This window comes from Glycine max, chromosome 2, assembly GCF_000004515.6.
Source record: "Glycine max cultivar Williams 82 chromosome 2, Glycine_max_v4.0, whole genome shotgun sequence".
NCBI lineage: Eukaryota > Viridiplantae > Streptophyta > Magnoliopsida > Fabales > Fabaceae > Glycine > Glycine max.
In genome coordinates, this window is record NC_016089.4 from 5,546,021 (window position 1) to 5,561,530 (window position 15,510).

General features: G+C 31.9%; 2 protein-coding genes across 4 annotated transcripts; one reads left to right on the plus strand and one right to left on the minus strand.

The window, feature by feature from the left end:
* The first annotated feature begins 688 nt into the window (after nt 1–688).
* LOC100817265 (thioredoxin-like protein HCF164, chloroplastic) lies at nt 689–2,324 on the plus strand. Its single transcript, XM_003518031.5, has 3 exons — nt 689–889; nt 1,485–1,688; nt 1,969–2,324. The coding sequence occupies exons 1-3, from the start codon at nt 734–736 to the stop codon at nt 2,062–2,064; spliced, it is 456 nt and encodes a 151-aa protein (XP_003518079.1). The 5' UTR covers nt 689–733; the 3' UTR covers nt 2,065–2,324.
* Nucleotides 2,325–4,396: 2,072 nt separating this feature from the next.
* Nucleotides 4,397–8,962, minus strand: LOC100810861 (wall-associated receptor kinase-like 14). 3 transcript variants are annotated; one of them, XM_006574658.4, is made up of 4 exons: nt 8,621–8,962; nt 7,550–8,351; nt 6,200–6,274; nt 4,397–5,820 (listed from the first exon to the last, which is right to left on the minus strand). In XM_006574658.4, the coding sequence occupies exons 2-4, from the start codon at nt 8,307–8,309 to the stop codon at nt 4,529–4,531; spliced, it is 2,127 nt and encodes a 708-aa protein (XP_006574721.2). In that variant the 5' UTR covers nt 8,310–8,351; nt 8,621–8,962; the 3' UTR covers nt 4,397–4,528. The 3 variants fall into 3 exon arrangements, with proteins under 3 accessions (XP_006574721.2, XP_006574720.2, XP_003519915.3); XM_006574657.4 differs by having other exon boundaries at nt 8,618–8,962; XM_003519867.4 differs by lacking the exon at nt 8,621–8,962 and adding an exon at nt 8,453–8,609.
* Between the last annotated feature and the right edge of the window lie 6,548 nt (nt 8,963–15,510).

Sequence of the window (15,510 nt, forward strand, 5' to 3'; positions counted from 1 at the left end):
CTATCATGCCCTTACAGACCTGAACAAAATTTCATTGCAGAACGAAAGCATCAACACCTAGTACCACTTCAATTAGATTAAATCTTAAGATACAATGGAATTACGAGCAAGCAATTTGATTATCGTTTGGTTTCAACCAGCAGCTGGTCTAAGAGTTACAGCTTTCTAGTAATTGCTGGGGTAAGTTTCAAAATCCTCTGTTTAGAGCATGCCAAGAAAAAGTCCAGAATTTAGAAATGACAAGCTACATTATTGAAGTTTTACAATACACTATAAACTAGAACAACAATTACCAGCTTGGATGAGAGGACCGAAATTAGTCTCCAATTCTTAATTAAATATGGTTTTAATACCACCTTCATATGTCACTAACAGAACATAACAAATGAACTTTTCTGCTCGAGTTGATACTTGTTAAATGTTAATTCAGGAAATTCAAGTTAATAAAGTCTTCAGTCTTCACTTATTATTTAACAGCATCGAAATCTCAGATATTCTCTCATGGAAGCTTCATTATTATATTTTTGTCCTAAATAATGGGGATAGTAGGAAAGGAAGGCAAAGAAGAAAAGAGAAAAGTCTAATTAGCAGTTGCAATCAAATTCAATTCACCGTACAAGTTACCGCCATCAGTTACGTGCAAGTTGTTGCTACTACTTACTCGGTTATTGCTACAAAAACGTAACCATAGGATCTATTCTTTCTTTCGTTCTTGCCTTAATTATCTCTCTCAATGGCTTGCTTCTCTTTAAACCTCTCAGCTCTTCACATGTTCAGACCATGCGTATATATTCCTCAAATCGTTGCAAATCCATTGCAGCATCAGAATCGTAAAATCAAGATCTTAGCTTGCCAAGCTAATCAAAATCTTGACCAATCGTCCACAACGGTAATTTTTCTAATTTATACACTTACCATTCATATATGAATTAATGATTATATAAGTAAGATTACTTTATTTTAATTTTCACTTTTATTAATTAGGTACCTCTACGATTAATTTCGACAAGTCATGTTAATCTATTAAAGTCGTTATGATTACTTCCTAAAAAAAACAAAAATATATATATATATATATATATATATATATATATAGATATAAATATATAGATATATACACGATAGCTGAACCGTAGAATTAAATCATGTTGTATGGATCAAACAATATTATAGTGTTTTATTGTGAAAAATTAATACCATAAAATCATTAATCCATATTAGATTAATTAAAATAGACTTAAAATATAAATATTTCTATACTTTTAACTAACACTATCATTGATTTTTTTAATGTTTATTTAAAAAAAAAAATCATTTTAAAATTGTCTCTAATAAAAATTACATATTATCTTTTTAAAAAATATTATATAATCTTTACACCAACAGTATATTAAAATTAAGCTATCTATACATATTAAAGAAATCATTTATCCATATGATTATCTTTCTGTTAGTTGTAATAACACTTAAACCTATGGTGCCAGGAAAAATCTGTTGCTGAGCTTGGCAATAGCAAAGGAACAAGTTCCCCAAATGGTGTTCCCCCTAAATTCCCAAGCAAGGATTTCAAGAAGAAAATTGCCATTGTTTCCTTTTTAGGAGCTCTGGGACTTTTATTATCTTCAAGGCTTCACTTCTTTGGTGTTCCTATGAAGGATCACTGTGCTCATGCATTACCATCCAAAGAGGTTTGTTCCTCAAAGGCTCCCCATTTCAGAATTTATCAGTCTTGCATGTCACATGCACAAGATAATTGACAATTCGTTTATATCCAACTCTAATTCCATCAGCACATAGTTGAGAATAAGGAATTTCGTTTTGTTTTATTTCATTTTTTACATGCCAATAACTCAGTAAGGAAAAATTGTTTCTTTGAAGAATGATAGATTGGGGAAAACTTTGTTTCATCACTTCATTTTTGCTTATAGGATTTGTAATTGTAATTTAGTTTGTTGTTGGATGTTCCAGGCTCGGCCCAATGGGAAGTTCACTGTGGTGGAGTTTAATGCAGATTGGTGTGAAGTACGTGGGGAATTAGCTCCTGATGTGTACGAAGTAGAGTAGCAGTATAACACCACCGAGTGTGTGTGAATCAACTGACCTGACTTAACAAGTGGTCTCGAGTTGAACTCCTAAGTATGCAGTTGTATTAAATATTTGAAAGAAAAGTTTAACCTTCTATAATAATTCAATCCGACTTAAACAAGATTGTTTCGACTGAAGGATTACATGTGATTTAGAAAAAAGAGTAACAGTATAATAATGGCTACTATTGCTGTAGACAACCTTTTGCATAATTTCTCAAATTATTGAACTTTTTGTAACTTTTCATGTGCAATAATTTACTATCTATCTTGATTCCACTGACATCTGACAACAGGGAACGGGAGAACTTTGTTATGTTCAATGTGGATAACACCATGTGTGAACATGAACACTTTTTATCCTCTTCCCCTCTTGCCCAATCAGAAAGCACGTCTTTGGTAGATGGAAACAATGTGAATTTTTCCACCTCAATTCACACACAAGCCACAACTAAGGACGTGTTTAGATTACAGTTGCATCCAACAGAACCCATATTAGACTCAATTTACTACTCACATAACTTTTTTGTTTATGCATTGAAATGTGTAATTTTCCCGTTCAATGTGGATAGAACGCCTATCCAAACAATCTTAATGAATATGCTTGATGAGTAGAACTTATTATGTTCTATCTTCTATTTACTTAGGACACTCTTTAGGTTCAACCGTTCAAGCCTAGTTGTAATGTTCCTTGCAGCAACACAATTTTATACATTTTGGCATTAATCTAACAGCTACCTGTCGTTCATGCTATTTGTCAATTTTAACATTAATAATGTTACGGAAAACTCAGATAGAGGAAGCCGCGTTATTCATATGGTTATTAAGATCGGTTGAAAATAGAGAATTTTGAATTACAAGTGGATAGAATGGAGGATGTCTGGTACTTCATTTTCCTACTTCCAATTTTATTTGTTACTTTTCAAATACCTGGCAGGTGACTTTAATTTCAGCGAACTTCTTTGGTAGCAAAGTAACACTCTTGTCAGCAAAAGATCGTGCAGTTTTTTTTGTTGAAAAAGGGTAAAGTAAAAGTAGTGTGCTACAACTAGGACCTCTGGGAACTAAATCAAAATCGAAATATATATCAGTTTTTGATACTATTTCTTGAATAACGGCACCTGAGCAATAGTTTTTATTGGACTAGTTAAACTCTTGATGGAATTGTATTGCTATCATTTTTTTGTTCGCACAACTGAATGCTACATATTCTACACGCCTCATTTCATAGCAAATTTCGCCAAGTTAACCATCATTCCCTGCCCCCTCTTACACAAAATTTCAACCTTTTATCTTTCTTTCTATAGTTGCCACCAAAATTATGAATGCTTTCAATAATGGACTACAACAAAGTATAAGAAAAACCTAGAAGGTTGCCTTTATGTTCTAATGGTGCCTGAAGTTGAATGAATAAACCGCATTACACAAGCACCTGTCAAATTGTCATTAAAATGCAATGTTAGGCCTACATATATCACCAAAAAGACTAGAGGGAGGCATAGTTGTTGGAACGCATCATTTCTTATAGGCAAAAATCCTAAATTAGCTTCTAATTTATTCAATTTGCAACAATTTAGCAGTAAATTTTGATTGCGAAAGAACTAAATTGGTGTGTATTTATTGATGCATATTTTGATCAGTGATGGGATAGATTGCTAAAATTGATTTATGAGAGACCAAGTTTCGAGTGACCACATTAATGATCAAAATACTTTTTTTATTAGTTTGAGTTCCTAATTTTGAGCCTTTCCCTTGACTGGCTTACACAGAAACGGGGTTAGAGGAGTAAAAGCCTATAAGGGGCATGGTAGGAATCGGAACCATGATTGTTTTAATATCACTTATTACTTATTAGCTTTGGCTAAGTTAACTTCTATACTATTGAAGCACCGTTAGCAAATAGCATTGTGATGTTGCGCGTTTCAACTAATATGTGTGCCGTGGTAGTATATTCACCTAGCAACCTTCCATCACTAAGTGTCTGTTTGCCTAAGAGTTGAGGAGAACACAGCTGGCGTAAAAAAAAAAAAAAACCACTCTCACGTAGCTTTGGTTTTTTGCATTGGAACATGTGATTTCTCCGTTCAACCGGATTTCAACGTGTTTCCAAACATACCCTAACTTAACAAATACAAACAAGATACTTATAGGCTCAGATGTTGGTTATTTCCAGCTCAAATTGTACATGATAACTCTTCATATATCACTTTCTGTATGAACAAATAATAGTGAATTCTGTTTATTAATTACTTAGGATTGGTCAAACATAATTAACTGCCTTGGACGTTGTTAGTACGATTCAGAGAGGAGAATGAAAGCAGAAGACTGATGCCAATCATACAACAAAATGGTTATATCCTACAACTAGAAAAGAGAAAAAGGAAAATATTAATGACCTTCGTCATTCAAATAATAGGTGTTTCACCCAAAAATATGTATATATGTCACTGAACAACATGTCCTAACAAGCTATTTGTTGAGGGTGAACTAGTTCCACTTAACCAAGTATCTTGCACAGACACAGGAGAGCTGTCCTTCACCTCCTCAATTGATTGCAAAAACATATCAGTCTTGTGGGGAACAATCAATGTCTCACTCCCAAGTCCTGCAGCTCTCTCAAAACTAACACCTCTAAGTGAATTCACACTTCCATTTCGGGGTGACGAACACACAGATCCAACCGATGAAGCTGTGCATATGGTTTCCTCCATAGTTGCCCACCCGCTGCGCCTGATAAGTTCTAGCTCCTCAGCCACTTCAATCATGGTAGGCCTCATGTCACTATGAAAAGCAAGGCATCTAAATGCAAGCTCAGCCACCTTGTGAATGGAATAGAGTGTCCAAGCATCCCTATGTGGCTCAAGGAAGGGATCAATGATGTCATCTATGCAACCCTTCCTGATCCTATCAACAGCAAGTGCAGCCAAGTTGATTTCACTCTGAGGCCGTGCAAAATCAACCACTTTCATGGCTGTTATTATCTCTACCAAAACCACTCCAAAACTGTAGACATCACTTTTATCAGAAAGGTGGAAGTTCTGGTGGTATTGAGGATCAACATAGCCCGGGGTCCCTTGTGGGGCGGTCGAGATATGTGATGTTTCTGACATGCCAAGCCTAGAAAGCCCAAAATCTGCCACTTTTGATTGAAAACTATAGTCCAAGAGTATATTACTGGATTTTATGTCTCTGTGATAAATTGGAGGATTAATTTCTGAATGGAGGTATGCTATAGCATTAGCAGTTTCAGTAGCAATGGTGAGTCTTATTGTCCAAGGAAGTACTCCACCCCTCTCTCTTTGCAAATGTTGAGATAGTGTTCCATTAGGCATGTACTCATAAACAAGTATCTGCTCTCCCCCTTCTATGCAGCAACCTAAGAGGCGCACCAAATTCGGGTGACTCACCGAAGAAAGGAGCTTGATCTCATTCATGACTTGGTCAACACTGTTGGTGTCTCTATACTTGATCTTTTTTATAGCAACACACTCATCATTGTGAAGGTGTCCAGCATAAACTGTGCCGAAAGCTCCAGTTCCCAGCCTATGTTTTTCAGAGAAAAAACTTGTGGCTCTTTCTATTTCTTTGTAGGGATATAGAGGGACAGTTGAGTCTCCTGCAGCTTCGCGTAATAGGCGCTTTACTGTTACTTGTTTTCTCAGCCAAGAGGAACGACGCCTATTAAAGTAACATACAAGAGACAGAGCAGCCACAAGGATAGCTCCAACTATGATCCCTGCAAACAGTCATGTAGCATTTGCTCAAATTTTACTTGACATTTTTTCATGAACAAAGAAGAAGAAGAAGAGTATAACTAAATCAATTATGTATCCGGATAATGGGAATACAGAAATAATTGAATCAAGAGAAAACACAAAAACCAGCTAGTACTTAGTCTTATCAATTGAAATTAGTGATTCAGTTTTCTTCAACTGTTGTTTATTTTAGTTCTATCTTTTAATAAATATACCAGTACACTAATTAACAAGAAACTTTGAGGGGATAATGATTTGTGTATGAAATCCATTTATCAGGTAATCATTGAATAAGAAATTTATGAACTATGCTATATACAATACAGGATCATATATTGGCAGAAGTTGGTAGGGCTTTACCTCCAACAAAGACACCAATTTTGACTGCTTTCCTACATCCGCCAGACCATAGTGTTGAAGCTTTGCATTCAGAAACTGATGAGAAGGCAAAAACGAAAAAAGGGATTAGAAAAATAACAATATTAAATGTACATAAAAGCTTACTTTACTTCTCCAAGGAAATCAAATAGTTACTAGTACAGTTATTACATGATGCAGCTGATTTTTTTTTTTACACCTATAATTTTATTCCAGACACCAAAACAATTAACAACTAAACTAAACATTGTGGTATTACTCAGGTCCAACAAAGTCCGTGAGTTCAATAATGTTCCTTATGGATCGAGTCAAAAGAGATGTTTACATAATTTTAGTTTTCCAAGGACTCGTATCACACTCAATTTCTAGTGTCAGCAAAACACAAATTGATAAGCAACATGTGTCGGTCGGTGGTGTCCTTAACTTAGAAGTTACCACTTAATATTAGGTTCATTTCCTAATTCCCCACATGATAAAAGTATTTTCACTAATCTATCCCCTTTGACCACTTATAATATAGCATATAAAAAATTCAAATCCATCCTACCAGACATGTGCCTTACCTAATATTGATCCATAAACAATCCAAAGGTATCACCAGAACATGTTGAGTTTTGAAGGATTCTTTCTTTGCCAAATTTACCCTTCAAAACAAGAACATATCAAGCCAAGCATTGAACAGTTCCCATTTTTCCATATTCTCTGCGAAATTATGGATGACCAATCACCCATTAACTTCAAAACTTTCTCAATAACCAATTACCCCCTCTCCAGAGAATCAAGAACATCATGATCTATTGGATTTGGTCCACAAGAATCAAAATAATGAACCTTATGCTTAAATCGACATACCATTCATACCCCTAGCAAATCAAATCTGGCCATTATGGACTTGGTAAAATCACACCATGATCTTTAAAAGATTCCCCCACTTAAAAAACTCAACCCCAAAATTCCCGATGCACAATCCCACACTAGTATTATATACTCAACCAAAGCATAAAGCTGCAACCAGATGTCAAACACCACTTGATCATCATTCAACAATCATAATCACCATCCATTATCATCATCATAATCATCATCTTTACAATAATTACTTTAAAAAAAGTAAACAATACATATACTTCCTTTCTTAAACAATAATTTAGACATTTCTTACCATTTACCTTAATACTATTATTCCCATAACCAGGATAAAGTTAAATACATGTATCATCAGTTTTATACTGTTAAGTAATCAGACATTAATCTTAATAAAACTTTTAAGATAATTATTATAAAAATTTACAAACTTAACTTGTGATTGAATGATAACGTGAAAAGACTAACCTCTCCGGCAACCATCGCCGTCCTTGAATCCGTCTCCGACGAAACCTTCATCGCAGCGGCACCGGAAGCCCAGTTTTCCTCCACCATGATTCACCTCCGTGCAGGATGCATTGTTGGAGCAACTACAGTTTCCTTCAAGCCACCACCCCAACTCAACCATCTGAAATTGGAGCGAGAGCTCCTTCACTTTACTCCTATCAAAAGCAAGAGCAGAGAACAAGAATTTACAACCAACTCGCTCCCAATCTAGGCGCATGAGAACATCATCATCTTCTCTGGAGCCATTACTCTTACTCTTCCGCATCTGCGTGAAGCAATGAAGATCTTCACTTTCGCGGTCACAGCCCTCCACCTTGTTGCGGCCGCCAGCGAAACTCGATGTGGGAATAACGCAGCCACTGAGGTTGGACTCGCAGCTCTGCACCAGAAAGGTGTTGCTCCACGAGGGAGCAAAGTTGTGTCGAAAGAGAGGGTCTAAGAAACTCACGTTGCGGTTGCACTGCACCGGAAGACTAACGAATATGCCATCAGAGGTCACACTCTGAACCTCTAAATCACCGATCTTGACTTTGTTCTCTTTGCTGCAATTTAGTTTGACTTCGCAGTCAGAAGAGAAGCCAAAAGGGTATTGCAGGGAATGTTCTCCGCAGCTGCGCTCGCAGTTGTTCTTGTTACTTTTGGCACTCGTTGAACAGCGCAAACAGAACATGAAGATAAAGATAGTGAGAACCATAGCGAACTTTGTGTTGTAGTGAAACATTTTCTGGAGATTTGAGGGAACAGTGTTGTAATCATCACCCTTCTGCAGAAAGAAATAAAGAGATACAGTTAATTATAATTACTATCTAACTATCTATCTATTTCTGGTGAAATTGGAAAAAAGTGTATAAATATATGGTTGACTTTGTGGACTAAATGGAAATTAAGTCTTGTGAACGATGCGGTTGGGGAGCCATCTATCTCAATAAATGCTAGCAGGAAAGAAATAAAGGTTTCATTGGAAAATAAGAGTGAAGAAAATGAAATTTGAAAGAGTGATGTTGATATGCATGCATATAAATATACTACTACCTGATGATAGCTTTAGCTTCAGGGCTGGGCAACGTTGGGGGATTAATGGGTGTGGCAGTGGCAGTGGCAGGAGTTACTCACCAAACCAAACAACTCGAAGATCGAGCTTCAACATTAATGAAATGTCATATACTATAAGAAATAAAACAGAGTTGTAGTCTATTAGTATGTTGTTAACGTTGTTGTTTGCGAAGAAGAAAACAACTATGGAATGAAAAGAGAGATATAAACAAAAATTAATAATACTAACAACGAATATTTGTGGATAAAAAAAAAACTATGGAATGAAAAAGAGCGTTTGGTTATGAATCATTGGGGGGGTTTCTGAGAAGGTTCTTATGGTTCACACAGACGCGGTTATAATTGTTCTGTAACCGGAACCGGAACGTAAAGTAAAATACTTGTCTTCATTTTACGGCATTTTTTATTTTTTTGCTGAATGACGAATATGACCTTGGTGGAATTTTCTTCTGCACAGAAAAGCCCCTATTCTTCACGACAAATTGCCCCTGTGCCGCTGTGTTTGGGACAACGGGATGAGATAGAATGGATAAAAATAGAAATGACGGAAATAGAATGGTTTTTTGGATTATTGGATTTGAAAGAAATTGGAGTAAATTGGGAGGAATAAATAGAATTTGTTTCCACCTCGTTTAATTTCTAATGAAAATAAATAAGATTATAGATAATAAGACAAAATTATCCTAACAATTAAATTGATTGTAAATTATGAAAGAAAATTATGTAAACATGGAATAATTGATTTCAGTTGAATCACAATCGATTATGTTAAATGCAAGAGAGAAATCATTACGAACAGGAAAATTAATTGGCTGGAATATGCTCACAGTTGATTATTAGAATGTTTAAGTGAGGATTTCAAGGCATCTAAAACTACGTTTGATACAAAAGTAACAAAGGAATGTCTTGTTCGAATGTACGTTCAACTAATAGGAATTTTTATTCAAAGAAGTATTTCCTTGTGATAATTTTGTACCAAGACTCTCTACGACCTGAAAAAAAATTAATTTTTTACACAAAAACTAATTGAAGCTTCAAACAATTAGTTTCACATCAAAGATAATTGATAATCAAGCATAAAAAGGTAACATGCAACCTCTATAGCATCTAAAAATCAATTTCGTACATACTTACATGCACCTTTGATCAACGCAGATCCAACGAAGATGGGGAAAAATCTATAGTTCTATAGTGGTTGAGTGACAAAGATTCGTCCCGCATCTAAAAAAAAATAATGAAAGAGTCAATTTGAGCATTTCCTTTATAAACTATTCTCTCTCTTTAGATATTGGAATTTCATCCTTATTTCTCTCTTCTCAACATGAAAAGTTTTGGTGTGAAATCTATTAACTTTAAATTTCTTTTTAAACTTTTTTTTTCTCTTCTCAGTTCTCATAATTTTTCACTCATTTTCCCCTTCTTGGCATGAAATTTTTTGATCTGAAACTTATCAACTTTAAGTTTCTTTTGAGACGTTTTCTACTCATTACATGAGTTCAATTTCAAACTTTTTCTTTATTTTTTTCTTTCCTCTCAACTTGTCTAGTCTTCACTCGTTTCTCCCTTGTCGGCATGAAAAAGTTTTGATGTGGGATTTAACAACTTTAAGTTTCTTTTGAGGTGTTTCTTACGCATTAAATATCTCAATTTAAAACTTTCTTCTTTTCTTTTCTTTCGTCTCAACTTGTTTAACATTCACTAAATAACTCTTTTTTTCTCAACTTGTTTAACATTCACTAAATAACTCTTTTTTTCTCATTCTTAGGAATTTGCACCTGTTTCCCCCTTCTCGGCATGAAGAAGTTTTGATGTGGGGCCTATCAACTTTAAGTTTTTTTTCGAGATGTTTCCTACTCATTAAATGAGTTCAATTTTAAATTTTTCTTCATTTATTTTCTCTCCTCTCAAATGCATTCACTTGATAACCTATTCTCTCTTCTCAGGTCTCAAAATTCTCCCCTTATCGGCATCAAAAAGTTTTGTTGTAAGACCTACCAACTTTAAGCTTCTTTTGAGATGTTACTCAATCATTAAATGAGATCAATTTTAAACTTTTCCTTTATTTATTTTCTCTCCTCTCAACTTGTTTGTCAAACAAAGCAATAACATTTAACATTATATGGATAAACTTTTAAGATGATTAGTCATATTTTTAATAAAGATTAATCATTGACAAAGTCACTAAATCCTTCACACCAACAATATTATTAAAAAAAAAGTGATATCAAGAGACAAGAGGTAATCCAACATTATTTGCACTTAAAACTTGTATTGAGCTCCTTCTAAATTCACTAAGAGTCTTTTCAATGCTAATTGTATAAGCAATTTACTTTATGTCAATTCAATTTTAAATAACTCAACTAACTTCTTCTAAAGAGAGTTTCTATTAACAACTTGTTTAATTTACAAATATCCTCCATATCTCTTTAATATATCAAATTCTCTCTCTTATACTTAGGATTGTGTATATGAATTTTGGGGCCATAGGCGAATTTTTAAAAAGCCTTAGGACATTAATTAATGTCTTTTATGAATGGTAACAGATTTTTTAAAAGTACCACATTAAGATTAAATTAATTTTTTAACATTTTTTTAAAAAAATAAACCAAAACCATACTTTCTATTTGACATTTCCTATTACTAAAAGTACAAGAAAAAAAAATAAGAAACACCAATCAATAAATATTAAATAATTTTTCATAGTAAATAAAAAATAATAAAATGATAGAACCTGAAAAAATGAAAAGAATTACATGTCGATATTATCTATTGCAAGTCTATAATAATTGGATATCAATTATTTTTTTAATCTTTGAAAATTCACTTCGAATCTTCAAAATAATTAAAATGAGGAGAAAATGAGAGATAAAATAAGAAACTAAAAAATTTAAGTGATTTTTTTTGGATTTGTATATAAATAATAAAATAATGATTTATGTTTTGATTTTTTTAAATAATTAAATTCAATTGTTAATTGTGTTAATTACCTTTATAGCAATTAAAACAAATGTTAAATAACTCATAAGGAATATTGACTTATATAAATGATTTTCTTTAGTTTTAAATAACTTAAAATAACATTTGACATACCAAAATAAAAATTTAATGTTTGGAGTAATCTCTAATTTTTTACTAAATTATATCTTAGATGCATAAAAAATTATGTTTTTTAACTTTTAAGGATGATACCAATGAAAAAAGATGTCTGTCTATGTTTGTTTGAACAAAATACTAGCTAGTTTTTGAATAACACCAATAATCCGGTAGTAAGTTTGTAGGAGGGGTCAAATTTCAGTAGTTAAATTAAAAGTCATTGATCATGATTAACCTTTAGCAAGGGATAGTGATACTTTTGTATAAAATAAGTATAATAAATATTACTATTAATTTATAAGAAAGACAAAATAAATAAATGAAATATATAATGTCACAAAGCAAAATAAATATATATATATATATATATATATAGACAGTCAAAGTTGTCATCATCAGTGGAACGACATAAAGACCAAATTTCCGTAATCAATAACCACGTTAGTGACTAAAGGTGGTCACACTTTAACAAATATTGTTCAATGGCGACGTTAATAATAATTCGGTAGTGATTGGTTAACAACATGAATAATAATAATAATAATAATAATAATAATAATAATAATAATAATAATAATAATAATAATAATAATAATAATAATAATAATAGCGAAAAAAAACCGGCGTGATGGCGAATTGGCGATGGTTGACGAATAAAATCATACTACTATATATATTTATTTATTTTTATCAGTCTACAATAGCAGTATAATTTTATTACATTAGAAAGTAAAATATCTTTGAATGTGGATCTAACATGTCTCTGTCAAATTAAGTGCAACGAATAAACCGTGTATAGGAGACTGGAAATTTCTTTTAGGTTCAAGGAAGAAAAAAAAGTTAAGAGAAACAAAAGTTGGGACTTGGGACACGGACACGTTTTAGATTCTGAAAGCTTGTGGGCAATGGATGAAAATTTGGAATTGTCGTATACTCATTTAAATTCCACTATTAGTTGCAGACTGCAGTGGCCAACAAGGAGCTTTAAAAGGTTCTTGAAGGAAAATGCAACATGTATTTATTTGTATACACGTAATAAGGAGGGATTTTTTTTATTTTTATTTTTTATGTACATGAAAATTAAACAAACACAGAAAGATTTACTGTAATACTTTAAGGAGGGATTGGTTCACACACACATATATATATATTATTAGTTTAAGATTTACTGTAATATAATTATATACTAATTGTGACACATGCAATGCAATGTACGGGTAAATTTGTAAAGAGAGATTTATTGTTTGTATAAAAATTATATTGACACTTTTATTATTTTTATATTACTATATTATTAAAAAATATTCAATATTAATTCAAATTTCTGTAATATGAAATTTATTCATTAATATAAAATAATTAAAATATGCATATTTTTCAATACAACAATAAATTTAAATTTGATAATGTTGTTTTCTTGAAGTCAAGAAGTTTAAATAAAAAAATTAAACTACATAACAAAACTCAAATAAAAAAATAATTGTCACTAAAACAACTCAAATTATTCCATTATAATTATTTTATGGGATTCATTAATTTAACATCCTATAAAAAATATTGAAAGTAAAATTAAGTGAATGAATGAAGTAATATAAATTTAAGAACACTTATTTAAGATGCTTTAATTTATATTTAAGATGTATTAATTTACTACAGACTGACAGACAATTTATTTTCCATTAAATAATGTCTATAGTATTGCAGGTAAACCTGGCACTTTTCTTTTAATCAAGGTAAACCCGGCACTTAACTTTCGGTAGTAACATTTTTTTCCAATGAAAGTTATATAGTTGAGCTTATTATATCATAAACACTTAAGTTGAAAGTTAAAAAGAATACTTTTAAGCATATGAAAATGATAAATATTTTTTATAAATTATTTTTAATCTATTTCAATAACTTTCATATCACAAGTATAATTATGGAAATAAACTTTCTAAATTAAATACTTACAACATAAACTCTCTTATAATAAACTTTTGTTAAATACTAAGTGCATATTTATTTTTCAGTTATAAAGGGACGTTTGGAGCAAAATGAAATTTAAAGCATTCTGATTATTTCTTTTGTAAAATTAAATTTGTGAATCATTAAATTTATTTCGATTTGTGCACTATATTTTAAATTGAAATCGCAATATGCACTAAATCTTTCCGTGTGTCTTTCCTTGTTTTTTAAGTTGAAAATAAATAAATAAAAAAAACATGACGAGCTACTCAACTACTATTTCAATAATTTGATACACCAAATTAGTGACTAAGATCTTCTTTTAAGATTAACACGAAGAATAGGTACTGTATATATATGAGGAAAACGCCCCGTAGCAGACGCCAAATTACATGATAATAATGATTGTTTATTCGAAAAAAAAAGTAGGAACAATGTTGGTGATGGTCAAACAATAAATTATAAAATGGTATGACCAGAAAACACGATGGAAGGAGTGGGATATGTGCTGTGTGCGAACCCATATAAAAATTGACTTTGCCTTGGTCACAAACTTAGTATATAAATGATATAAATAATACTTTGATTTATGAAAGGTAGGCGTAGGACAGCATATACATATGGACAAGTTAAAGGCACACAGTATTTTAGCATTGCCAAATTTAGTTGTTGGGTGCAATTTGGATTGTGACAATGGAAGTGTATATATCCCTACTAATTCCAACACATTCGGATTGAACCTAAATGCTATGTTATGTTCCCAAATCAATTCAATTTAGTACTACATATGTATTGGTTTGGATTTGGATAATTACAGGAAACAAACAATGTTTAGTTAACCTAACATAAATATAATATGGCACTTAACCAAACTTGGCTGTGTTCTCAAGGCATTTATATCAACGATTGTTACCACAATTGGGGAGGGAAAACCTTTCTAAAAGGTTGAGAAAAATGGCAGCAATACTAATTATATATTTATCAGACAACAACAGAAGGAATGCAAGAGTTTGGCCTGGCTTTGATTCCCCCCCCCCCCCCCCCCTTATATTATACGTGTTATATAAATTGATATTTGCTTGTTTTTTTATTATTAATACTTAAATATTTTTATTATTTTAATTTGGTTTTCAGTTCTGAGACTTTATTAATTTGACTATGTAATTGTATTTCAATATAATTATAAACATAAAAATCACAATTAAACTTTGTTTATTTTGTTATTAAAAAGTTTGTTTATTTTATCCAACAATATATGTGATATAAATTATTAGTTAACAACACATGTTAACTTTATAGGAAAAACCTAAGTTGAATATTTATATAATACACATTTTTGGAGAGATCAACAAAAAGTAAACACAAGAGCAAACAAACTTATAAAAATATCTTAAAATTTTACATAAAAATAAAATTCATAAATATATTAATTTTAATTTTTTTTTAACTAAGAAATATGAGAGACATCTTACTTAAGACTTATTTTAAGATAAAGTAGTATTTTCGATTGTGGTTTCAAACTCAAAGCTAGAAACTCAAATACTTATAAGGGTTGGAACAAGGGAGGCTAACTAAGAATTAAGATATTTGAAATTAACAATGATCAGCTGCTTGATCAAGTTGTAACCATGGCCAGTATAACTTGTTCAGATAGCTTTCTAAAATCTTACTAACTAACAAAAGCAATTGAGTCAAAGACTGAAGGAGATTTTTAATGGAAGTTAATCATGAATCCACCTTCAGCCGTCACTCTTCACATCCAATTTGTGCGTCATTTTCTTATTTTTCATTGATTGGCCCACCAACCAAAATTTTACTCAGTCTTACGA

What these genes read in the sequence shown, in the direction of transcription:
- LOC100817265 (XM_003518031.5), top strand. Translation starts at nt 734, where the DNA reads ATGGCTTGCTTCTCTTTAAACCTCTCAGCTCTTCACATGTTCAGACCA. An exon ending in TTGACCAATCGTCCACAACG is followed by an intron (nt 890 to 1,484) that starts GTAATTTTTCTA and finishes CTATGGTGCCAG; the next exon opens with GAAAAATCTGTTGCTGAGCT. An exon ending in ATGCATTACCATCCAAAGAG is followed by an intron (nt 1,689 to 1,968) that starts GTTTGTTCCTCA and finishes TGGATGTTCCAG; the next exon opens with GCTCGGCCCAATGGGAAGTT.
- LOC100810861 (XM_006574658.4), bottom strand. Translation starts at nt 8,309, where the DNA reads ATGTTTCACTACAACACAAAGTTCGCTATGGTTCTCACTATCTTTATC. An exon ending in CGGCGATGGTTGCCGGAGAG is followed by an intron (nt 6,275 to 7,549) that starts GTTAGTCTTTTC and finishes CCTTCTCATCAG; the next exon opens with TTTCTGAATGCAAAGCTTCA. An exon ending in AATTGGTGTCTTTGTTGGAG is followed by an intron (nt 5,821 to 6,199) that starts GTAAAGCCCTAC and finishes GACTGTTTGCAG; the next exon opens with GGATCATAGTTGGAGCTATC.